General features: G+C 52.1%; 1 protein-coding gene across 5 annotated transcripts in view; it reads right to left on the reverse strand.

The window, feature by feature from the left end:
* Positions 1–26381, reverse strand: part of UNC13B (unc-13 homolog B) — a 2660654-nt gene that overhangs the window by 19361 nt on the left and 2614912 nt on the right. For all 5 annotated transcript variants that reach the window (XM_085628130.1, XM_085628129.1, XM_085628128.1 and 2 more), the window contains one exon: positions 3867–3959. In XM_085628130.1, coding sequence (XP_085484256.1) covers positions 3867–3959 — 93 coding nt within the window. The remainder of the gene's footprint in view (positions 1–3866; positions 3960–26381) is intronic.

Genomic DNA, 26381 nt, shown 5'->3' on the forward strand with positions numbered 1-26381 from the left:
CAAGAAAAACCCCCTTCCTCAGCCTTGGCCCCTTCGAATCTGCAGTCCAACAGAATCCAATTGCAGTACAGCCAACCTGGACGGGATGGGCCACCATGGAGTCCGTTGCAGCAATCGAGGGGTAAGAGACAAGTCAAACTGGAGCGAAGCTCGATAGTAAAGGACCACAGAATGCGCCACTGCTATGCGGTGGCTAGTACAACAGGGAGCAGGACGATGCATAAATCCCAGAGTAGCGGCCGGCCGATGTACAGGAAGCAAGTCCAGGAGGACGCTCAGAAACGTGGCACCAAAGGACAAAGGAGATGGGCAAAACGGCGGCTGAGGCACAAGCTCCGGCCATACCAAAGGAGCAGGATTGTCAGACTCCTCCAGGGCAGAGCCGAGGAGTACCGCAGCGGGCACTGGGACACGTCCCCCCGTCACTGCCACATACCTCAACTCGGGTGATCCACCGACAGTCGACTGAAGATGTGGCTTAACATGCCGCACTGGAGAATCATCATGGCCAGCTGAAAAAGTCCGATCAAACCGGTCCTCCAAACCAGTGGCAGAGTCGCGGAAGGCCAACCACAGGTCCTCCAGTGCTGCAAGGATGTCGCGAAGCCCCAGCGGTGGATCAAGGATGGAGGGTGCTGTTGCGTCCGCCATCTTAGGCAAGCAACCATCGAACGCCCCGGGAAGCAAGCCCCCTTCACCAGCCATCGGTATCTGGAAGGTGATAAGCTCTCTGCGGGGCCCCGGTGGTGCAGGAAACGTGGAGGCAGCCGGTCGTGGAAAGGCTTCAAGGACAGGGGAATCTGTGGTGCAGGGAAACCCACCGGCGAGACCAGGGCTTCCGATGCGGAAGATGGCGTCCGCTGCTGTAGGCTGCAACAAAGAAGCGATCCCGGCCCTCTCCCAGCTGGGCCGGGATACAGTATACGGGAGCTGGATACAATGTTGCGAGCGGGGCGCGCTGGGCAGCCGAGCATGGAAAAGGCAGCTGTGAGAATCCCAGCGCCGCGCTCCAGGTCCGGTGCACCGGCTCCTCCCTCTCCACAGCGGCCGCAGCTATCGTTGTCGCCGCCGGCCGTCCCCACTAAACAATGGCCCGGCTGCGACCGCTTGGAAGGCCGGAATGGAAACCGGGGCCCAACTCCGCCGGGGCAGCTCCGATTTCGACCGTAATCAAAGTATCGTGGTCAGGAACGTGGCGCAGGTAAGCGCGGGGCTCGGAGGCGCAGGATTCTTGCCAGGATAGCGACGAAGGGCGAAAGGGTCGGCGGAGCCGAAGAGCTAGGCGGCCATCTCGGCTGCAGGCTAGGCTCCTCCCCCGCGGAGGTCAGACTCTTACAGCGCTCCAGCTAATCTAGGTTGAGAAGGGCCTTCTTCTCCCTCTGACTCTCTCTCGAGGGTGTCTACCAAAGACCTACAAGACTGATGCCAGCTGCGAGCGGTCTCTTGGAGGTCAGACTCTTACAGCGCTCCAGCTAATCTAGGTTGAGAAGGGCCGCCTTCTCCCTCTGACTCTCTCGAGGGTGTCTACCAAAGACCTACAAGACTGATGCCAGCTGCGAGCGGTCTCTTGGAGGTCAGACTCTTACAGCGCTCCAGCTAATCTAGGTTGAGAAAGGCATTGCTCTACCTCGGACTCTCTCGAGGGTGTCTACCAAAGACCTACAAGACTGATGCAAGCTGTGAGCTCTCTCTTGGAGGTCAAACTCTTACAGAGCTCCAGCTAATCTAGATTGAGAAGGGCCTTGGTCTCCCTCTGACTCTCTCGAGGGTGTCTACCAAAGACCTACAAGACTCATGCCAGTTGCGAGCGGTCTCTTGGAGGTCAGACTCTTACAGCGCTCCAGCTAATCTAGGTTGAGAAGGGCCTTGTTCTCCCACTGACTCTCTCGAGGGTGTCTACCAAAGACCTACAAGACTGACACCAGCTGCGAGCGGTCTCTTGGAGGTCAGACTCTTACAGCGCTCCAGCTAATCTAGGTTGAGAAGGGCCTTGGTCTCCCTCCGACTCTCTCGAGGGTGTCTACCAAAGACCTACAAGACTGATGCAAGCTGTGAGCTTTCTCTTGGAGGTCAGACTCTTACAGCGCTCCAGCTAATCTAGGTTGAGAAGGGCCTCGGTCTCCCTCTGACTCTCTCGAGGGTGTCTACCAAAGACCTACAAGACTGATGCAAGCTGTGAGCTCTCTCTTGGAGGTCAGACTCTAACAGCGCTCCAGCTAATCTAGGTTGAGAAGGGCCTTGGTCTCCCTCTGACTCTCTCGAGGGTGTCTACCAAAGACCTACAAGACTGATGCCAGCTGCGAGCGGTCTCTTGGAGGTCAGACTCTTACAGCGCTCCAGCTAATTTAGGTCAAGAAGGGCCTTGTTCTCCCACTGACTCTCTCGAGGTTGTCTACCAAAGACCTACAAGACTGACACCAGCTGCGAGCGGTCTCTTGGAGGTCAGACTCTTACAGCGCTCCAGCTAATCTAGGTTGAGAAGGGCCTTGGTGTCCCTCTGACTCTCTCGAGAGTGTCTACCAAAGACCTACAAGACTGATGCAAGTTGTGAGGTCTCTCTTGGAGGTTAGACTCTTACAGCGCTCCAGCTAATCTAGGTTGAGAAGGGCCTTGGTCTCCCTCCGACTCTCTCTCGGGTGTCTACCAAAGACCTACAAGACTGATGCAAGCTGAGCGGTCTCTTGGAGGTCGGACTCTTACAGCGCTCCAGCTAATCTAGGTTCAGAAGGGCCTTCATCTCTCTAGAATGGGACCTCGGGTGCACTTCCTCCAACTTTCTTGAGCGGGTCTCCACCAGAGGTTGGGTAAAAGTAAACTGTTTAGGATCATCCCAAGTGGCATTAACTGCTGACACCCGCTGTCCGAGTTTGACGGCCGTCTTTAGGCTTATTTCCAGAAGTTGTCTGCTTATGTTATTCGTATCCATGTACTGGCAAACCAGCTGCACGATGACGTAAACTTGGGCTATGCTGCAGAAAGTTCATGTTCTTTCTTTTTGCAGTTTTACACAGCGCGCGCTTGAGTCAATGGTACTGGAGCACTTTACACGAACACTATGTCTTACACAAGGTCCGATTCATCGCTTTCTTTAGGCACGCGCAGGGATAGAGGTGATTTTCCAAGAATCACAGTATGGTGAGTCAAGGCCGAGACTTGAACCTGGTTCCCCAGTTCCTAATTCAGCAGCTCTAGCCATCAAGCCACATCCTCGATCACTTGACGAGCTTCTCAGTGGGATGCTGTAGGCTGCTGTTCCACACATTGTTTCCTTATGTCATCCTTCAGCCCCTCCAATACAAGGTGCATTTTTGCAGTACAATCATCATTCACCAAGCGTCCAAGAAACTGGAGCCTGTTTTGCAAGTTGCATATTTAGTTACTTTTCTGCAGCCTGTTCTGGTTGCATTCCCTGGCAGTATTTCCTCAACCGCGCGTCTAGCTCCGTTCCCACCCTCGAGTATCTTCAGTGTTCTTGGCCACACCTAGGAGCATTCGCAACACCTTCACATGATTTGCAGGCAGGGTTGTCCTACTTTTTCACCAGTCTGCTTTCTGGGTTAAGGCTAGGTTCCCTTTGCCCCAGTCTCTCTTAAGTGGCAGACGTGTCTTCACTGGATGTTCAGCTCCAAGGAGTCACCCCTGTAATAGTGGGGCGAGGTCTATGCTCGCACGTGCGGACACCATGAGACCGGCTCCTCTTTTAAGTTCTCTCTCTTATTTTCAATGTAATCTCGTCTGCATGCCAGGTAGGATACCAGCCTTGAGCAGTCTCACGCAGCATCAAGCAACAATGCTTTGGGCATCTTCCTACCCATGACCAAACCACCCTCGTCAGTACCAGTGCTCACAGGAAGCGGTGATCTTACCTTTCACAGTGACTTTGTGCTCGCCCGTTCCTGGGTGTGTGAAGAGGTCAATCTGGATGGACACTTCTCCCACTGGGTCATCAACACCAGAGCCTGGAGTGCAGAAAAGATCAGAAGGCACAGATTAAGAGAAGCCTCTCAATGCTAGTAAATGCCCGCGCTCTTCCAGTCTGGGGCTGTCCCTCACTAAGGAACAGCCGGGTCAGGAGCCTGGACCTCCCCCTCATCCCTGGAAAAGGCTCATGCAGTGCACACAGCTCTCAAACGCCAAAGAAGGTGCTGCCAGCGATCTCACAAGAAATCACTATGCACATTACTTCTCATATGGCGCTAGGCAAACAGAACAAGTTACTTACCACTAGAAACGCCTTATCTGGTAGAGACTATCTAGGTGCAGATTCCTTACCATAGAATATTCATAAGACGTTAGATTGTATCCGGAAATGTTCGAGCCGTACCCCATGTGTGCCATTAGGAAGAGTTGTTTGGCTCTGCGTCGGCAGTGACATGAACGGTGCCTATATAGGTGCCACCCCAGCAAGATGATGTCAGTTTCTTTTCACGACTTTCCACACCAAAGTGAGGAGCCATGAAGAATGCAAACACGCTGGTGTGTACTGCTAAAGCCATAAGATGGTTGACGCTATGAAATCAGTTTGCAGAGCAGGAAAGTCGGTAAGCAATATGTGGCTAGTTAGAGTCTCTACCAGATAAGGCGTTACCAAAGTTAAGTAACTTGTTCATCTGATAAAGAGTTCTAGCCGCAGATTCCTTCCCTTAAAATAGATACCCAAGCAATACCTTCCCAGAGCTGGGGCTGCAACATGGATTAGACTAGAAAGTCCTGTGGGACTAATGAACAAGTTACTTACCTTCGGTAATGATATATCTGTAAGAAACATTAGTATTGATAGATTCCTTACCTTAGAATTACCCCAGGCGTCAGACTGGATCTGAAAAAGTTTCTGTAGCAGTACTCCTGCACATCGGAAGGTGGCGTTGTGCGGCTCCGCGTCCATCGTTGGCGTCGTGGTCGCCGGGATGACGTCGCGGCAGCTACTTAGACGCCACCCTCACGCGCGGAGGTCAATTCTGTACATGACTTTCCGCATCAGGAACGCAAAGACATGCAAGACACTGACCACTGGTGCATTGAAACTAGGGCCCTGAAACCGCAGAACGGGGAGGATGGGTGGGACGGTAAGGAATCTATCACTACTAATGTTTCTTACAGATATATTGTTACCGAAGGTAAGTAACTTGTTCATCTGAAAGATTTCTTACCTTAGAACAGATACCCCGGCAATACCAACCTCGGTGGTGGGTCTGCAAACCAAGATCACACCAGGAAGTACCGGAGAACAGAACGGCCAAAGAAGTCGTCTCTCCGGAATTGGCTGTCCAGGCAATAGTGCTTAGTAAAAGTGTGCTGCGAGGCCCACGTAGCTGTCTGACAGATGTCTTGCAGGTGGACACCACGTCCCAATGCTGTAGTGGCTGCCGTCGCCCTGGTGGAATGGGCGCGCAGCCCCACCGGAGGCTCCTTCTTAGCCAGAGAATAACAGGCTTTAATACACAAGACGACCCACTGGAGATAGTCCGCTTGTGTACAGCCCGACCTTTCTTTGCGCCGATGTAGCCAACAAAGAGCTGATCATCCACCCAGAACTGTTGTGTGAAGTTCAAGTAAAACGAGAGCGCACGTTTTGGGTCCAGACAGTGGAGCCTCTCTTCCTCTCTAGAAGGATGCAGAAAAAAGGTGGGCAAAGTGATGGTTTGCCCGATGTGAAAAGAAGTGACAACTTTTGGCAAAAAGGATGGATGGGTTCTGAGCACAACCTTGTCCGGATGGACAAATAGAAAAGGAGGTTTACAAGAAAGAGCCTAGAGTACGCTCACTCGCCTAGCGGAGGTGATGGCAACAAGGAAAGCAGTCTTTAGAGTTAAGAGACGTAGAGGACAATTGTGAAGAGACTCAAAAGGAGCGCACATCAAGTATGTAAGAACCAGATTAAAGTCCCACTGTGGAATCACAAAAGGAATAGAAGGGAAAAGGTGAGTAATGCCTTTGAGGAATCTATTTACAACAGGGGACTTGAAAAGAGAGGGCTGATCAGGGAGCCTAGAAAAGGCGGAAATAGCAGAAAGGTAGCCCTTGATAGTGCCCAGAGCAGAGCCCTGCTGGGCCAAACAAAGAAGGAATAGAAGGACTTCCGAAAGAGGGGCAGAAAGGGGATCCACAGCCTTTGCTGTGCACCATGCCACAAACTTGTTCCACCTGCAGGCGTATAACAACTTAGTGGAGGGCTGCCTGGCCGCCAGAATAACATTGCAAACTTCAGGAGGTGAGTCAAAGGAATCAACTGCCGCCGCTCAATCTGGTGGAGGTGGAGACTGGACAGGTTCGGGTGGAGGACCGTCCCCTGCTGCTGCGACAGAAGATCCTCCCGAAGAGGCAGTCGGATCGGGGGATCGATCGTCATACTGAGTATCTCGGGATACCAAACTCTTCGAGCCCAGTCTGGAGCCACAAGAATAACTTGGGCCCGGTTGCGCCTGATATTCTTCAGCACTCTGGGCAGAAGTGGTATAGGCGTACAACAGACAGCAACCCACTCGTGACGAAAAGCGTCGCCTAGCGAGTGCCACTTTGGAAATTCCAACGCGCAGAACTGTTGACATTGCGTGTTCTCTTCGGTGGTGAATAGATCTAACCAAGGCTCTCCCCACTGTTGAAAGAGACCTTGCGCCTCGTCCGAGTGAAGACGCCATTCGTGATCCATCATGCACCTGCGGCGGAGTTCGTCCGCCCTGGCGTTCAGCGAACCTGCCAGGTGTTGAACCACCAGGGAAATGCTCTGATGTTCCAGCCATGTCCAGAGACGCAGAGCCTCCTGACATAGGGTCCACGACCCCACCCCGCCTTGTTTGTTGCAGGACCACATGGCGGTGGTGTTGTCCGTGAACAGCTGCACTAATCTTCCTCAGACAGAGGGAAGGAATGCATTCAGTGCAAGTCAGATCGCCCAAAGCTCCAGAAGGTTGATATGGAGCCGGGACTCCCCCGGAGACAACAGGCCTCTGATCTGCGCCTCTCCCATGTGACCGCCCCATCCCAGGAGGGACGCATCCGTCACCACTGTGTGCTCCGGTTGGGGTAGGGAAAGGGATCTGCCATGGACCCAATGCCGGTTTGTGAGCCACCACTGCAACTGTCTTGCAGTGACCTCCGAGATCTGGATGGACTTGGACAGGTTCCCCTGGTGCTGTGCCCACTGGAACTTCAGGTTCCACTGCAGAGCCTGCATATGCAATCTGACATGATTGACCAGCAGGATGCAGGAGGCCATGAGGCCCAGCAGCCTCAGGGTCAGCCAGACCGAAACCCAGGATAGAGGCCGAAAGATCGAGCTGAGAGCCTGAATATCCTGGACTCGCCGTTCGGGAGAATAGACACGAAAGAGCATCGTATCCAGAACCGCTCCGATGAAGAGGAACTTCTGAGAGGGAACCAGGTGCGACTTCGGCACATTGATGGAGAACCCCAGCAAATGCAGGAGGTCGGCTGTAGTCTGGAGGTGGGAGACGACTGCCTGGGGCGATCCCGCCTTCAACAGTCAGTCGAGATAGGGGAAGACTGGAACCCCTGATCTGCGCAGATGAGCTGCGACCACTGCTATCACTTTCGTGAACACCCGAGGGGTGCGGGTAAGGCCAAAGGGGAGCACGGTGAACTGATCGTGACCTACCATAAACCGCAGGTAATGCCGGTGTGCGGCAGGATGGGAATGTGGAAATATGCGTCCTGCAGGTCCAACGTTACCATCCAGTCTCCAGGGTCGAGGGCAGACAAGACCTGAGCCAGAATTCACACCTTGAAACTCTCCTTCCGGAGGAAGCGATTGACGTTCCGGAGGTCTAAGATAGGACACAGACCCTTGTCCTTCTTGGGCACCAGAAAGTAGTGGTAATAACAACCACAACCTACTTCTGGCGCAGGAACGCGCTCGATGGCCCCCTTGGCCAAGAGGGCCACAACTTTCCTGTTGAAGAGGTGCCAAGTGATCCCCCAACCTGCGGTGGTACTGGGGTGGCATGGCTGGAGAGGTAGACTCGAAGGGGAGGGAGTAGCCCCTTTGGACTATTTGTAAAACCCACCTGTCCGTAGTGATGGTGCGCCAGAGGGGGAGGTGATGGCGAATCCTGCCGTCCACTGATGTGTGATGGGCCTGAAAAACCGGACTAGGAAGGTTTGGAGGCAGTGGTGGCCGGGGTGGAGGTGGACTGACCCGCCTCTGCGGGTCCCACGTCCGCAGTCGCGCTGAGACTGCTGCGGTCTGTGGCTCTGGAGCGAACGTGTTGGGGCGCCCCTTCGGAGCGAAAAGCAGAAGGCGGAGGAGGGCGAGTGGCCGAAAGGCCCAAGGACTTGGCCGTAGCCCGCGAGTCCTTAAAACGCTCCAGCGCACTATCTGCCTTGTTGCCAAAAAGGCGACTGCCATCAAAGGGCATGTACATCAGGGTGTTCTGGACATCCCCCGAGAAGCCAGTAGTCCTCAGCCAGGCGTGGCGGCGGAGCGTCACTGTCGTGGAAATCGCTCTGCCCAGCGAGTCGGTGGTGTCAAGGCCACATCGGATTGTGAACTTGGCTCCATCTCTCCCTTCAGCAATAGCTTTGGAGAGCACTTTCCAGGCCTCCTCCGGACACTGAGGCAGCACCTGCGCCACCTTATCCCACACAGAGTGGGAATAATGGCCCAAGAGGCATGCCGTGTTCACAGACCGCAGCCATGAATTGGCGGAAGAAAAAATCTTCTTCCCAAACTGTTCCAGTCTCTTGGATTCCCTATCCGGAGGTGCTGTAGGGAAGGCGCTTTGGGACGTGGAGGCTTGGACAACAAAGCTCTCAGGGGTGGGGTGTTGGGAGAAGAAGAGTGGGTCACCCGGGGCCGGGCGAAGGCATCAGGCCACGTTGCTATCCACAGGAGCGCCTGTGTTGGGCCTGGACCAGGTGCCCAAAAGAACGTCCGAAAGTGCATCATTTAAAGACAGCAGTGGTTCCGCAGAGGTAGCCGCCGGCTGAAGCACTTCTGTCAGGATGTTCGTCCTGACGGCCACTGTAGGGAGTTCGAGGTGGAGAGCCTCGGCTACCCTATGCAACACCACTGCATAACTTGCACCCTCCTCCAAAGCCACGGTAGGAGGAGTTAGCATGCCAAGGTCAGGAGAGGTGTCAAGACTACGGGCATACCCCAAATACTCAACCCAGTCCGAGTCAAACTCACACTGTGCTGTGAGAGGGTCCTCAGACCCTTCCCACTCCTCCCCTTTCTCCGAAGGCAGTGGGACAGGCTGAAAAAATGGAGGCTGGATATAGGAATTGAAAGGCCCCATAGGCGTCGGAATCGGCGTCGAGCGGCGCCGTTCCGGCGCCGTGTCCACATCAGGGCTGAAACCGGGGGCGTCGTAGTCCGGGGGCACAGGCAATGTTGGGAGTGGTGCCGGTGGGGTCGCCGTCGGTGGAGGTGTCACTAGGTGTCGACTGGGATCCAGGCATGGATCCTTGGGGGTCCTGTGGCGCCGGGGCCGGAGCCGACAGCGATGCCGGAACCGAAGCCGCTGACAGTGAAGGGCGAGGACCCCCAGTCGGGCCCGAAGGCGCGCCGGCAGAGCCCGACAGCCCAAAGAGGTGGGCCATGGCTGACAGAAATTCCTGCAGCTGGGCCGGAGTCGCCGATGGACCCGGGAAGGGCGGGTAGGCTGACGGAGACACCATTGGCGCCGCCAGAGCAGCGGGAGAGGCACCACCCGCACCCTCAGCTGCGTCGCATGGCAGGCGAGGGGAAGCCAGTGAGCGATGATGCTTCTTCGACTTCTTGTGATGCTTTGCCTTACCTGACCCCGAGTACGAAGGCTTCGATCCTGAAGAATGATGGTGATGGCTCCGTGACCAGTCCCTCGACCTCCCACGGGACTGGGACCTTGAGCGCCGCGGATCTGAGTGCCGGACTACAAGCAACTTTCGGGACCGCTCCCGCAAAGTCTTTGGCGCCATGGCCCAGCACTGGGGGCACGACTTGGGGTCGTGGTCGTGCCCCAGGCAGTAGAGACACGCGGTGCGGGTCCATCACCGACATCATTCGATGACAGTCCCCGCAGGACTTGAAACCGGCTATCCCGACTAGAAAAGAAGAGACAAAAAGGCCTTGAAAAACTCAGCCAAAAAGTGAAAGGGGGTACCGCTCTCTCCGGATCTGCGCTTGCTGGCACGGAAAAAGAAAGAACTGATGTCAGCCTGTGAGGGCGGCGTTTAAGTAGCTGCCGCGGCGTCATCTCGGCGACCATGATGCCAACGATGGATGCGGAGCCGAACAATGCCACCTTCCGACGCGCAGGGGTACTGCTGATGAAAACTTTCCGGATCCAGTCTGATGCCTGGGGGTAATTCTAAGGTAAGGAAGCTATCACTACGTGTTTCTTTCAGATAGGGCAAAATGCCCATCTCACCACTCCTCACTGTCCAGGCAGTAGTGCTTCGTAAATGTGTGCAGTGAAGCCCATTCTGCTGTCTGACAGATATACAGGACAGGTACTCTCCGAGCTAAAGTAATGGTCGCAGCCTTGGCTCTGGTAGAATGCGCTCAGAAACCTTCAGTAGGTTGCTTTTTGGTCAATACATAGCAGATTTTGATGTAGAACACTATCCATCATAAAATGGTCCTCTTCTGCACTGCCTTTCCTTTTTTTGGCACAACCTACCCCACAAAGAGTTTATCACCCACCCAAACTCTTTTGTGAGGTCAAAGTAGAACGACAATACTATTCTGGGGTCTAGCCGAAGGAGTCTCTTCTCTCAGAGGGGTGAGGTGGAGCATAAAAGAGAACCAAAGTGATGGACTGGGCTACATGAAAGGAAGTGACCACCTCCAGTAGGAAGGATGCTCTAGTGAAAAGGACGAGTTTGTCTGGGTAGGGATAGTAAGGCACGGAGGCTGTGACGACAGTGCCTGTGGCTCACTGACCCACCAGGCAGATGTTATCGCCACTAGAAAGGTTGCTTTTATGGCAAGGAGCCGGAGAGGGCAGTTGTGTAGCGGCTCAAAAAGAGCAGACATCAAAAAGGTGAGAACCAGGTTGTGGTCCCTGAATGAAAGGTGATGAAGACCTATGAGAAACCTATTTACAAGAGGGGATTTGAGCCTAGAAGTGATGCTTCTCTCACTATGCTCAGCTCTGGCAGGGAAAGGAAGAGTGGTCCGCCACAGACCTAACCACGGTTCGTTAGCCACCAGTGCAGTTCCTTCTGAGATCTGGACTATGATGGAGAGATTCCCCTGATGATGTGCCCACTGGAACTTAATGTCCTAATGCAGAGCTCTCATATGCCAACAGGCTTGTCCCACAAGAAGGATACAGGAGGCCATGAGGCTCAACAGCCTCAGACTCAGTCTCTCCAAAATCTAGGATAGAGGCCAAAAACATCGGTATCAGAGCCTGAATATTCTGGACTCGACACTCGGGGGAAGGGCCGAAACTGCTCTGTGCCCAGAACAGCTCCAATGGAAGGGAGCGTCTGAGAAGGAGTCAGGTGTTACTTCGGCACGTTGGTAGTGAACCCCAGTGAGTGCAGAAGGTTCGCTGTAGTCTGAAGGTGAGAGACAACTGCCTGGGGAGAGACCACCTTCAACAGTCAATCGTTGAGGTATGGTAAGACTGGAACTCCTGACCTCCGCAGATGAGCTGCAAACATTGGCATCAATTTGATGAACACTCAAGGGGTGCAAGTAAGGCCGAAAAAGAGCACGGCAAACTTAAAGTGCCATTGGCTGACCGTGCACTGCAGGTCATGCCTATGGGCAGGAAGGACAGGGATATGAAAATAAGTGTTCTGTAAGCCCAGAGATACCAACTGGTCTCTTGGGTCCCGGGCAAATAGGACATGCGCGGGCATTTTGAATGTCTCCTTTTCAGGAAGAGACTGAGAAGGCGCAGGTCTAGAATAGGACAACGGCCTCTGTTCTTCTTGGGCCCCAGAAAGAAGCGGGAATAGCAACCGCGACCAACTTCTGATTCTATTGACCAAAGAGAGCTAACACCTCCTGACAAAACAAGGAGTGGTGGTCCTCTGTCAGCTTGTTGGAAGTAGGTGGCATGGGGGCGGGACGGGCAGGTATTCACAAGAGGGAACAGCTGCTTTGGAAAAGCTGTAAAACCCAACGGTTGGATGTGATTGACCTCCAGTGGTGCAGGAGATGGTGTATCCTGAACCCCACTGGATAACCATGATGCTCGGATGCTCGGACGGCATACTAAAGGAGTTTGGAGGCTGCGATTGCTGGGAGGGGTGGTGGACTGGCTTTACCTCTGGCTGCATGTCGCACGTCTGTGGGAACTGCATCCTTGGCCTTGGAAGGGACGAAAGGTGGCTGGGATTGATGTGGGACCATGAAAGGCCTAAGGACCTGGCCATAGTCCTACTGTCCTTGAAGCGCTCCAGCACTAAGTCCACCTTATCTATGATGAGAAGAGTGGCATCAATGGGCATGTACATGAGTGAAGCCTGGATATCCCCTAAATAGCCAGTGGTTCTCAGCCGGGCGTGATGTCTCCGTGCCACCAAAGTTGAAGCCACTCTACCCAGAGAGTCAGTCGTGTCCAGCCCACATTGGGTGGTGAACTTTGCTGCATCTCTGCCATCTGCAATTGCATGTGACAGTATGGCTCGTGATTCCTCCAAGAACATTGTCCGTACTTGCACAATCAAATTCCAGATTGTGTGGCTATATCGGCTCAACAGGCATGAGGTGCTACACGACTGCAATGCTAGGCTGGGGGAAGCGAAAACCGTCTAACCAAAAATGTCCAGCCTATTGGAATCCCCGTCCAGGCGAAGGGAATGTGTCAGGGTTAACTTGGGATGTGGAGGCCTGGACTGCCAGGATCCCTGGGATGGGGTGCTGGATGAGGAACTTGGGATCCCCTGCATTGGGGCGATGGCGAGGGGCAATTTTCCAATTCACAGGAGCCCTTGTGCTGGGCTTTGACTAGTCTCCAAGAAGGGCATTTGTAAGTGTTTCATTAAAAGGGAGTAAGCATTCCAATAGGGCAACTCCTGGCTGAAGCATATCTGTCAATTGACTTGACTACCCCTGAGGGTAGGTGTTGGTTCAAAACCTCAGTCGCCCTCCATACCACCACAGCAAATAAAGCTCCCTCCTTCATAGCCATTTAAGGAGAGGCCAAACGAGTGTCTGGAGAGGTGTTCAAACCACTGTTGTCTGCTAATTCTACAAAGCAGTTAGCCTCAATGCCCTCTACAGGGTAGTGTTAACCATAAGGGGTCTCAGACCCCTCCCGTTTGCAGCCCAAGACCAGGCCTATTGCAAGAATAAGGTACTTTCTCCAACATAAGGGGCCTGCCCCCTGTCAGCGCCAGAGCCAGCATTGTACAGTGCCTATCTGGCTCAGTATTGGAGTTGGGGATGACGATGGGGATGGCGCGGCCATGCAGTGTAGGAAGCGGAGCAGGCACCAGGGAAATGAGGTGGCTTCACTGGTGCCGCTCCAGATCCATCAATGGATTCAAGGGGCCTGACTGGCACTGGGGGGGCAAACTCGCTGGTGGAAGACCAACAGGGGCCCCTCACAAGCTAGTGGGGTCCGAAGGTGGGCAGGGGTTACTCCAGCTCCCGGAAACCCTGGGAGGCACGGAGACAACCCAGGCACAGGATCCGCCACAGAGCTAGGTCTCGAATGTCAACGCTTCCTTTCTTGTCAAATGTCTTCGATGGACATGGTGAAGTTGAAGATCTCTTCGACTTCTTGAGCCTGTGGGACCTGCCCGATTTCCCCGACGAGCGCCTGGAGTGGCTACGTGACTGATCTTGGGAACTTTCTCTCGACCGAGATCTTGTGCATCGCACGTAGAGGAGCTTGAGGGACTGCACCCTCAAGGACTTGGGGTGCATGGTGTGGCCGTTAATGCAGGTCTTGGCGTCGTGGTCGGACTCCAAGCACCAGAGGTACACAAAATGTGTGTCTGTCACCAATTTCTGTTGATGACAAGTGCCACACGGTTTGACACCAGCCTTCCTAGCAGACATCCTGACGCACCAGGAGACAAGGTTTCGACAAAGTCAAAAAAGGGACAGTCAAAAAAGACTGGGGTAGTTCTTTCCAGATCTTCGCTGACTTGTGCGGAAAGAAAAGCACTGATGTCAGCCTGGGGTGGCGCCAATATAGGTACTGCACACGTCACTTCCAGCATGGATAACCCCATGTGGAGTTGAACAATGCCACCTACCAGCGCGCTGGGGGTACTGTTCATGAAGAATTTCTGAATCCAGTCTGATGTCTGAGTAATATTCAAGGTACGGAATCTGCAGCTAGAAGTCTCTATTAGATCCGCTGATTAGCTTCACTTATAGAGTGTCAGCATTTTATTCTCTCAGAAGAAGCACACCTACACACAAGCTAGTCAGTGTTATTGTTTTCACTTTATATTTACTTTAGTGTTGCCTTTGTGTTTAGAGACGGATGTGATAGCAGGACACTTATGATGCACTTTACATCTTTATCAGATCTCATCTCATGCCAATGCTGTTGTAAATTCCTTTTGGAGTGTTTTGCTTTTCTGACTGCTGCGATTTAACAGCATACCAGATCAGACTGTGTCCATTTGAAACTATTCTGTAAAGGGTTATCGTCTTTTTACTTTTCTTTCTCTAGTTTTTCTTTATTATTCCTTATTGCCTTCTTTCATTCTGGTTTCTTTCTCTTTTCTTACTTTTCTTTCCTTCTCGTTATTTCTTTCCCTTTCTTTCTTTCTTTCTCTTTCCATATTTCTTTGCCTTCTTTCATTCATTCTTTCTCTCTGTTCTTTTCTTTCCTTCTCTTTTCCTCTTTCTTTCGTTCATTTCCTTCTCTCTTCCATTCTTTCTTTTTTTTGCCTCCTTGCCTTAAATTGTTCTTGCTTTCTTTCTTGTCTGCCTTCTTTCTTTCTCAAAGGCAAGGACTTGCAGACAGTCAGTCAATGCCAAGACTGGTTGACTTTTTTAGGTCTTTGTTAGCCAATACCTTTTCAAATGATGTATAATACATAGTTACTTACAGAGGTTTCAGCCAAACTTCATTCATTAGCCTGTGGTTGGTGTCATTCAAATTTTTCTTCCACCAGCAGGCATCAAGGGGCAGTGTATCAGCCCACTTAAGCCATTGGCTAACTTCACTACGAGTTATGGCGTGCTCCCCTTACAAGGAACACATCCACAAACAGAGTAATTCCCTCAGTGCCAGGGCATACTATGGCAATGTATCCGATGGCAAGGATAACTTAAATGGATCGGGTGAGGCCCCTCACCAGAACAGAGGCAACAAGCACTGGCAAAGTCAATAGATCCAGGCTTAATAAGGTAAAACACACACAGTTATGCACAAATAATGTTCACACATGACAGCACATTAAAGCCAGACTTTGTGTGATCCTGTTTCACTGATGGGCCATACCAGGTGACCTGTGCTTCTATCAACAGAGGTTTCACTTGGTGTACGTAAAATTCAACAGTCCGACAAGACAACCCCAATCCAAACTTGGGTGGTTTTGTAATTTTCTGGATGCACAGTACATGATGTAAAAAAGCACTCAGGAAAAGTTAACTTTAAGTACGTTTCCCAGTAATGACAAGGAAACAAGCAGGATTTTACACTGCAATACAACCTCGTTGTGTTTCGCATAGTAACACAAAATGTTGAATTGTGTGGAACATATCCAGCAGGGGTGTAGCTTGGTCATTAAGATTGGGGTGTGGGGGGCGAGTGTGAGCTTCAGATTTCCTGACAAGTACGCTGACATATAATGATAAAATACATTGTACACAAGCAGGGCCCATAAAAGTGCCTTAAGGAGCAGTGGAAAGGGAGAGGAATTCGGATTAGCAGGAGCACTAAGTGAGAGAAACAAAATATTTTGGTAAATAATCAACATTTTTAGGACTTACTTTCAAAACTGAGATGAGGCAGAGTCTACGTGTTTTTGTCAGTGTGTGCGTGTTTTTGTCAATGTGTGCGTGTTTTTGTCAGTGTGTGCGTGCAAAAATCCGAGGTGAAATCCGACAGACATCTCACCATACCCGACTGAAAGCACCTTGCCCAACTATTCATCAGAAAATGAATGTTTTTTAATGTCATTAATATAGCGCATGGTTACTTCACATGAAGTGTCCCAGCGCTAGGAAGCTGCAAACCACAGCATACCAGATCAGATTGTGTCCACGTAAAGCACAGCGGGGAGAGCTTAACTGGAACCAAAAAAGGCAAGTTTTAATTTTTTAGGTCTCGCTAGCTTAAGGCTGCGCGCATGCGCAGTCTCGCTGGCGAGATTTAGTGTTAACAGGGTATTTTCAGTAAGGGGCATTAAGCCCCGCCCCTCTTTCCCATTGGCTGGCGTCACCGTTTATGGTAAACGGCGGCCAGCCATTGCGAAAGAGGTGCCGGTGACTTTTTCGCTTGACTTTTCGAGCCGTCCCATTTGGACGGCCTCGCCTGCTTTGCGTTGGTCGCAAAAGGTTTCTTATCTTTATGGGGCCAAACACATGGCCCCATAAAGACAAGAAACCTTTTGACAGGCGAGGCCACGGCAGAAAAAGCCAAACGAAAACGTCATGGCGAGCGCTTGTGTTTATATGCGCTCGAGCCATGCTGTGCATTCTACGTTCCAGGTTGTGAATCGTTTGGTGTGTTGGTGATGGAGCCACCAGGTGGCTGGGGTCTGTGGAGGTCGGCGTGGGCTTCTTGGTTGCCGATCTAGGGTTGATGCCGTGTTGGAGTTGTGGTCGCCTAGACTTTCGTGATGGGTGCAAGAAATTAAAGGACGGAGTAAAATTCGGGGGGGGGGGGGGTAACCGTGGGAGCGGGCGGAGTTTGAGGGGAAGGGAACATAGACCACATTGGCCAAGGCCGATCTCCGAGCTCTATTTGGAGCCTAGGGAGTAACCATCTCCTGCAAATAAACTGGGCCTTGACAAGAAAGTGCCTTGGAGCAAAAACAGAGAGCCTTAAAGGCAATGCTGTTTCACTAGTAACCAGTGCAACTTCTTCAGTGCGCTGCTGATAGAGGCATGCAGGGCACAAGTTCATGTTTTTTGGGCAGGCTATGGAAGAAGTTGGAGTTAAATAATTTGGGGAGTTTAACCCCCCCCCCCACACACACCTGAAGCTACGCCCTTGATATGCTGCAGAAAACACATACCTGGGGTTACAAGCAAACTCACATGAATGTACTCAATGTAGAGAGAGTGAGAGGTGGGAGGTACAGCGAGGAGGGGCGAAAGGGACGGTGGGGACAGGTGGCAAGCAGAATGGAAGAGAGGAGGAGTTGGAGAGGGAGAGAGAAAAGAAGTGGGAGGAACAGAAAGAAGGAAATAAAATAGAAGGAAGGAGGAGGGACAAACAGTGAAAGCTAAGGAGAGAGTTAAAATGGGAGCGAGAGAACGCACACAATCTAGAGTGAGGGAGAAGTGGGAGAAAGCAGACGGGAGCGACGATAGGGATAGGAGTTGAGAGAGTTAAAAAAGGTGAGAGCGCTAAAGAAATGGGAGGAAGGGAGAGGCAAGGTGGAGGAAGGGAGAGGCAAGTTGGGGGAAGGGAAAGGCAAGGTGGGGGAAGGGAGAGGCAAGGTGGAGGGAAAGAGTGAGGAGGGGAGACGACGAGGACAGAACCAGATATATACGCACATTTATTGAAGTCCGGGTATTTAAAGTTGCAGTTTCTAATTTCACTGCGTTTTGTCTCAGGATAAAAGTGCCGCTTTGCTCACCCTCCGGTGGCGTATTTGGCCTCGTTAATGTTGTGTGGGAAGGCAGCCTCCTGCCTCTCAGTGCTCCGGCAAAACTCCCTGCACCCCAGCCTCTCAGAGCAGCATCAGGGCCGGACTGGCAAAGAAAACGGGCCCGGGCAGCAAAACAAATGTGGCCCGCATTAGTGAATCAGGGAGCTAAAAAAGGGACTCCTATTCTGCAAATCCAGGCAGTTTTGAACTTGTAAAGAAACGCTGTAAAGTGTTTTGCAAGGTATGGGAGAGTGCAGCATTTGTGCTCGCTGCAGGCAAAGTCTGTGGTGATAACAGGGAAATCAACAGTAAAAAACGGTTAACCGGAGAATACACCGGTCTAAAAACAGCCCAAAAAGCTGCCTCCACAATAGACAGGGCCACTGGAATTCTACGGCTGAGGAGGAACACAAAGCAGGAAGACTAAATTATGTGGCGGGAGAACGCAAATTATGCAGCATAATGAAGCACATGTAGTATTCCCTCATTATATTGTCATTCTTTTTTAACACGTTAACACTATCTCGGCAAAGGTTTCACCACATTACTACCCTTTTGAAATCCAAGCAGAGCTATAAACGACAGAACAATGATCAGCTAACCTTTGCCAAGGGCCTGCCACTGCGGGGCAACACGTGCGGCTGCATTGTAAGTCACATTTTGCATTGCTAGCTATTGGAATTAGTCTTGGGTTCTGTAGGAGAATATGCATGTGCTCCAGCGTCTTTATGTGGATTAAATTAGTAAGAGTTAGTGTGATCAGACGTGCATCGCCCATAGAGCTAAAAGGGCCCGACACTAAATAAGGCTGTAAATAAAATGGCATGTATTCATTTGTAGCATTACTTTTCTGTCTTTGTTCCCTTTAGTAGTCACGGATCATTTAAAAGTGCTTTCTATTTATATTTGCTGTTTGAAGCATGAACAAATACGTGCTAAAAATACCTGCTTTAAGTGATTTCGCTAATTTTTGTACTGGCTGGGACATCAAAATACCGGTGATGCCGTTAGAAATCCGATCAGCTATATGATGAATGTAGCTCCTTTTTCTAATGAGTTGACATTGCAATTTTTCATGGCTCCCTCCCTTCCCTTCTTTTTAGTTTATCTTCCCTCCTTTTAATTGATTATATATACATCTTTAACTATTGTATTTAGAATTGCTTTTAGAAATGTTTTATTTTATATAGGTATTTTCGCTTGTGATACATTTTTCTGTATTGTCTGTATTTGTTCATTCTTATGGAAAATTTAATAAAACATTTTGAACTTAAAAAAAGAAATCCGATCAGCTGCCAACTCTAATCAGTAGACTGCAAGTTTGTTGCAGGATCAGCACATTATTGATTTTCTCCACCCTCCATCATTGAGTGATGCCACAATAGCACAAGTTTAAACTTTTATCTGAAACCCTACGCCAGTGGTCAAAACAATGCGGAGTTCCTCCAGGTGTCTGAGGAAACATTCGGCATTCATACAACTCCCTCCTCATTCTCACCGCTCACCCTTCACTTTCATGTTCACACTGCTCACCATGTACTCACACCATTCACCCTCCTCCTACCCTTCAAGTCACATGGGTACAGCACTCACCCTGCACTCACACCCCGCAAACACACACATCACTCACCCTGGAGTTACATCACTCACCCTGCACATCCTCCTCCCACCCTGCACTCATACAGACAAAACTCTCAGCCTGTATTCATACAGGTACTCTGTTCATCCTGCCTGTACACAGGAACAGTAGTCTGTTGGAACTCATAGGGACACACCACTCACTCTGCACTAACTCCATTCACCATGCACTCACCAGTCACTCTCACAGATCACCCTTTACTCTCACCCTGCACCACACACAGGCACACCACTCACCCTGCATCTACACCGCTCACACCACCCTGCGCTCACACCACGCTGCACTCACTCCTATCACTCTCCATGCACTTTTCTCACAGGACACTCACATGGGCCCTCCTCTCACATTGCATTCATGCATCTCACCCAACACTCACTTTGGCACATTTTTCACCTTAAACTCACACTATTCACCATCATTCAGCACTTACTTCAAAGAGCACTACATCACGATGCATTAACAGTACACAAATTAGCCACCTTTCCTATTACCCACTAATTTGATGTTTGCATTTGACCCTGTACTTCTGGCTAAATTTGTGGTATACAAATACCACATACATACAAATGCACTGGCCTATTTTTTTGCATAGCCTATCTGAAATGTAATAAGGGAAACTCATGCTGATGTTAGGTATTACAAATGCAGAAGAAGAACAAGTTACTTACCTTCGGTAATGCTTTTTCTGGTGGATACACTATCTGCCTTTGGATTCCTCACTTTTTGAATTACCCCTTGCATCAGCCTTCCGCAGAAATCTTTTCTAGCTCTCCCACGTCAACGAGGACGTCACAATGGCAAGGCTCCGCTCTCGACTCTGTATGACATCACTGGAGCCATAAGAAGACCTCGTTGGCGTGCTGACGTCAGTTCCACCTATTGTTCCGTGTCTTCGAGGCGAACAGGTGGACCGACAACATATTTGGAGTATACACAGTATAGAATATATACACAAATACACACAGTATATGGATAAAGAAGAAAAGCTAAAGACCCAAAGCATTTCCTAACAACCAACAGCATGGCAAGCAAATGCCATAGGAAAACAAACATGTCAAACCATGAAAATCTTTTTGGTATGCGAAGGTGGACAATGGCGAGGAGGGTGGGTCAGTGAGGAATCCACAGGCAGATACTGTATCCACCAGAAAAAGCGTTACCGAAGGTAAGTAACTTGTTCTTCTGTGGATACATCTGCCTGTGGATTCCTCACCTTTTGAATTGAATCCCAAAGCAGTCCCACTCCCGGAGGAGGGAGTCCACCTACTCATTACAAAAAGTCCTGCAGCACATAACGTGCAAAATGGCCGTCCCACCTCACCTCTGAATCCAAGCAATAATGCTTCGAGAAAGTGTGGCGGGAGGCCCATGTTGCAGCCTTACAAATGTCTACCACAGGGACACCTCTAGCCAAAGCCAAAGAAGATGATTTAGCTCTAGTAGAATGAGCTCTGATACCTTCGGGAGGCTCCTTTTTTGGCCACGGCGTAGCATATCTTGATACACAAGATGATCCACCTGGACGGGGGGCATGGCTACGGCACAAGACAGGATGGCAGCCTCTTGAGGGAGCTCCATATGCCAGGCTGCACTATACAGCAAATACCACCGAATTAAAGCACTAACACCATTGGAAACACCCTCAAGTGTCTGGTAACTGCCGCGGGCACACTTGGTGCGGCTTTGAATTATAACGGCGAGCGGGAGCTCACTGAGATCGGAGCTGACGCAGGGCACTGGCAGACGAAGAAAATGGGGGCCGACCGTGGGCGCAGGGTGAAAGAGCTGAGGAGATGCAGCGCGGAGCCCCGGGGAGTCGGACTGTATGCTCCTGAATTAGCAATCGGAGCGGACTCACCGACTAAGACTGGACGCACGCCCGGCGGCGGATCCGAGGACATCGGAAGCCGCGGGAGTCGCCTGCTGATGAGCGCTCTTGAGAGCCGGCCTCGTGACTGCGGAGTGGTGATTGCCTACAGCGGAGCTGGATGACAAGGCGCTGCCGGCGGCCGACCGTCCTCCTGGGGGCTCAGCGGGAGTACCGCAAGTGGGTGGGGGCTTCTTGCTGTGGCGGGCGGGCCCGCGCGTCTGGGCCCAGGTTCCCGTGTGAATTTTCATGGGGTGAGGTCCAGGCAGGCTGGCTGCTCCGGGCGCAGTGTGGGAGCCGCACCTGCTGCCTATTCTGAGGGGCCTTCGATCCAGCCTTAAGACCGCGAGTGCGGGGATACCGGCGGTTTAGCCCGGTGCATGGCCCTGCCTGCCCTTGGTGGACTAGGGTGCCTGGGGTTCCGCTGGGGTCTCGGGCCTGCGGAGGAGGCTGGTGCTGGGCCCTGTGGGCGAGCCACGGGATCGGCGTGACACTGTGGGCTGCGTCTGGGGCTGTTGCTGCTCCTGCTGGTGGAGTGCTCCTTCTGGTGCCTCAGGGAAGTTTTGCCACATCAACCACAGGCGTGGTGCCCAGTCGTTGAGTCGCTAAGAGGGACATAGTGGAATGCAGAGTCTGGCTAATTGAAGAGGTGACGGTGGAACTAGGTGATCTGCGTACTAACTGCGCAGCTGCCGCTGCAGGGATCACTCAGGGATCTGCCGACACGTCTAGATCTGGTGATCTGCCCGATAGTCTGCACGTGGCGCTTGGGACCATCTGTGAACCATTGCGGAGTGCTTGAGGGTACACGCGCTTGAAGGTGGTTTGATCGTAGGCGTCAGTGATTTGCATCTTTACAGTCTGGGCTTGAGGAGAACACTGAAGGACTGGAGTCAGGTACATCGTTTCTACGCCCTGTCACTATGGGGAAGCAGGATCCCAAACAACCGAAACTCCCATTTGAAAGTAAACGTAACACGCGAGTAACGGAGAACACGGGGGATCAGGCCGCGACACAGGGCACGTCGGACGCTGCTGAGAGTCCGGAGGATGACACGCGAACCATCTTAATGGAACTGCGATCCGGTATGAAAACCATTGACATTAAGATTGATGCACTCACGTCCAGCTTAGACGTGGTGAAAAAGAAGGTAGATGCTCATAAACGCAGACTTGATGTCCTGGAAAATAGACTGTGGGATACACAGGATTCGCAGACGGAGTCGCGGACACAGATTCTGCAAATGGGAAAGTGCTGGAGGTCATCAAAGCTAAGAACGAGGACTTAGAAGCGCGCTCCAGACGTAACAACCTTCGTATAATTGGTCTGCCGGAATCCACTGCTATCTCTAGGATGTAGACGTTCATAGATGGCCTGCTGCGGAAACTCTTCGCTCCAGTTCTGACGGCGGTGATGATAGTGGAGAGAGCTCAACGATCTCTGGGCCCCGACCCAAGCCGGGAGTGCCACCACGGCCAATAATCGCACACCTTCTAAACTATGCAGGCAGGGATGCGATACTGAAGGAAGCCAAAGCCAAGAGTCCCATTAATCATAAGGGTAATACCTTGTCATTCTTCCCGGATTACACACCCGCAGTGTAAGAGGCTCACAGAGAGTTTGTGCCGGCGAAAAAGATCCTTCAGGCAGCATCTGTCCCACATGCTATGCTGTATCCTGCCAAACTGAAAATAACGCACGAAGGGCAGGCGCACTTCTTCACGGACTCTAAATCGGCTTTGAAGTTCACTAAACATATCTGCAAACCAAAGCCTCGCCATGGTGGTTCGGGGAGTCCGTCGTCATTGCCAAATCCAGAAGACTCAGATAATTAATGGGTGTTTCTATATTTCTGAGATTATATATGCCACTGTGACGGAGTAATGCATCATAGTTAGACCAGATTCGGCTCTGTATCTGACGCTGGTGCAGTGTATTGTTTGTATGATGTTAAGTTGTTCACGAATGTTAAGCAAACCAGATAACGATGTCGCTGATGTTTAATGGTGCAAAGGTGCGACAGGTTAATACAGCCTGGCACCCCCACATGGTGGGTTTCTGCTGCCGTTCCTTCCCCTCCCGTGGGTGTTCCCCTACTTCGTAATCTTTATGGCAGATCGGGTGGGTGGCGGGGCGGGGGGCAGACTCGACCTAATTGGGAGGTTAGAGTGGGGGGAGGTAGAGGGAGGGATTGGGAGTTGTTTTATTTTCAGTTTTGTTTGTTGTGAAATTGCTGTCTAGACTGGGTGATGGTGAAGTTTGTGGATTTGAAAAATGTAATATTATTGCTGTGCTCCTGCTCTGGCCCAACCTATCAGCTTGGCTTCATATAGATATTGGAAAGCTTGATGGGTGTGCGCTATAGGTTCCTACCTTTGAACATACGAGGGCTGAACCCCCCAAAGAAATTACGTCAGGTGTTGTACGAGTTACTTACCTTCGGTAACGATGTATCTGGTAGAGAAGATTCTAGCTGCAGATTCCTTCACGTAGAATTATCCGCAGGGGTGAGACTGGATCTGGAAACTTTTTGCCACAGCATCCCTGCGCGCCGGGGGCGGGGCGACATCACGCGACTCCGCCCAGGCGTCGTCCGCGTACGTGACGTCAGCGAGGTCACATAAGACCTGCCCCGGTGCGAGCACATCAGTTTTCTTCGGAGAACTTTTCCACACCACAACACGGAACCACCAGATAAAAAAACTGTGGGAGCATGGAAACAGTGTGCGAAGAGCAGAAAAAATGGGAAGAAACGGTGACTAACACCACCACCAGGGTAGTGCCAACACCACAGAACCCAAGGGCAGGGAAAGAAGAAGAACAAGCAGAAATCTGCGCAGTCACCCTGCCCGCACATAGACAACCTCCCATCCCTGTGCCCCGAAGGCAAGAACAGGCGTAAGTAAAAGTCATGGCACATGTAGGAAGCTCACCCTCCTCATCCTGAGCAAGGAATGGGACCAGTCCCAAGTCAGACAGGGACAACAAACCTCCAAGCCACCCCGACCTAGAGGGCAACCACCCACAAAGGACACGGGCAAGACAAGGCCAGATGACCCTTTATCAGAGGATAGCAAGGGAGGGAGGGGAGGACAGGGATAGAAAGCAATCCCCCCCAAACCTGGAGTAGCCAGAGCAGCAGGACACCGGAGCACCAGAAGCCCATCCTCCAAGGACCAAAGGAGGAATGAACCGCCCCCAGACGGAGCCACCCGTCAAGAACAAGGAAGGCACTCACAGGAGAGACAGCCCCCTACCAGGAGGCGAGTACCGAAGACCAACCCAAGGGTCCTCGCAGAATAGGGGAGGAAGGGCGGTCCGTGAAGGAATCTGCAGCTAGAATCATCTCTACAAGATACATCGTTATTGAAGGTAAGTAACTCGTACATCTGATAGAGACTACTAGCCGCAGATTCCTTCACGTAGAATAGATACCCTAGCAATTCACCCTGGGAAGGAGGGTCTGCGAAAGGACCCCACCTGCTAATGCAGAACAGAGGGCCCCACAAGGGACCAGATCTGTGGACCAGGTAGAACCTCTCCCCTGCCAGGCCAAGGGAACCCCCACAAGCAGGACCCCACCGACCCCAAGGGGATGTAGGAGGGAAAGAAGGCTGAAGAGGCTCGTACACCCACAGCAGAGGAACCAAGGGCAAGGACTGAGAGGCCGAAGCACCCTACTCTACCACGAGGCAACATAGCTTCCGCCCAATGCCAAGACAGGAAAAGCGGAAGAAAAGAAGAAGAAGCCTAGAGGACCCAAGGAATCTAGGGAAAAGAAGGCGAACCTACTCCAGATGGAGAGCAGCCTGCCAGCCAGAACAGCCCCGGCAGTCAAAGCCAGAAGAACAGCCCGAGGCCCCAGGAAGGCAGAGTAGGCGACGCCAGGCAATGGAGACACAGGATCATCCCAGACCTCAGGACAGGAGCAGGGAGAGGAGGAGATGCCCGGGCCACCACTACAAGTGGCCGCGCACACGACCTCAGGAAGCAAAAGCAACCTACCTAAACGCCATGGAGAACAGGCACCCGAAGGCGACCAGAATCCTCTAGCAGAGCGCAAGCCATATGACAGTTACCACTACCCCACATAGGGTACGATAAGTCCCAAGATATGGGAACCCTCTTTGGAAGAACTTCTGCAGCAGAGGAAAAAACAAAAGAGCCAGGGGGAACACCCCCGCTGAAGACTTGACAAGCAGCCCAAGCAAAGCAGAAGGCCCAATCTCAGGGACAAGTCTGCACAACAACTCCTGCAGAACCACACACAATCAACACAAGGGCCGTCCAGCAGCCAACAATGCCAAAGTCCCAAGGAAGGACGTAAACGGCTAGAAACACACTACACAGTCAGAACAGCCGGCCTAAGAAGGCCCAGAATCAACCCAACTCAGAAGTCACTGAGGAGGGGACGGAGGAGGAGGATAAGGCGGAGGAGGCGGACGGAGCCCTGCCAAGAGCCTTTGGATGGCGGTGTCGGCCGGGGCATGGAACAACAGGCTGTCATCAAACGGAAGGTCGATGAGACGCTCCCGAATATTCTCAGGGAATACTCCGTCCCGAAGCCAAGCATGGCGACGGAGAGCGACAGAGGAAGCCATGGCCCGGCCCAGCACCTCCGAGATGTCCAGAGCGGAGCGGAGAATAAACGCCGCAAGCTCCCGGCCATCTAACGCATGATGCCGCAAGTCCACCAGGCCAGACTCCTGGGATGCTGCAGATCCCAGAGACTCCGCTGAGTCGCACAAACAGGAGGAAGCCCTAGCCAGCACACACAAGGTGTTAAGGGCCCGCACCCGCTGGTCGAGGCGAACATGTTGCGTCCCCAAGAGTCCAGCCAGCGGGCCTCTCGGGACGGCGGAGTCAACAGCGGTGGCAGGGAGGGAAAAGCAGTCCGCAAAAAGGGAGCTGGCGGCTGAGGGGTGAAGGGAAAGACACGCCGGGTCACGCGGCGCCGGGAGGTGCCGGTGCAGAAGATGCTGAGGCACTGGGCCCCCTGAGGCAGTACGCTTCCAAGCCCTTGTCAGGGAAGAAAGGAGCGAACCTTCAAAGGGAAGTAAGATTTCCCTCCCTGGAGGACCTCCAATAGATGGTCTGCCAGAAAGTGAGCCACCGCATCACCCATGCTCAGGATGCCCACAGCCGTGGACACCGCGTGAGCGAAGGCTGCACCCGCCTCCGTAGGG

The sequence above is a fragment of the Triturus cristatus genome, chromosome 2_1 (genome assembly GCF_964204655.1).
Source record: "Triturus cristatus chromosome 2_1, aTriCri1.1, whole genome shotgun sequence".
In the NCBI taxonomy this organism is placed as follows: Eukaryota; Metazoa; Chordata; class Amphibia; order Caudata; family Salamandridae; genus Triturus; species Triturus cristatus.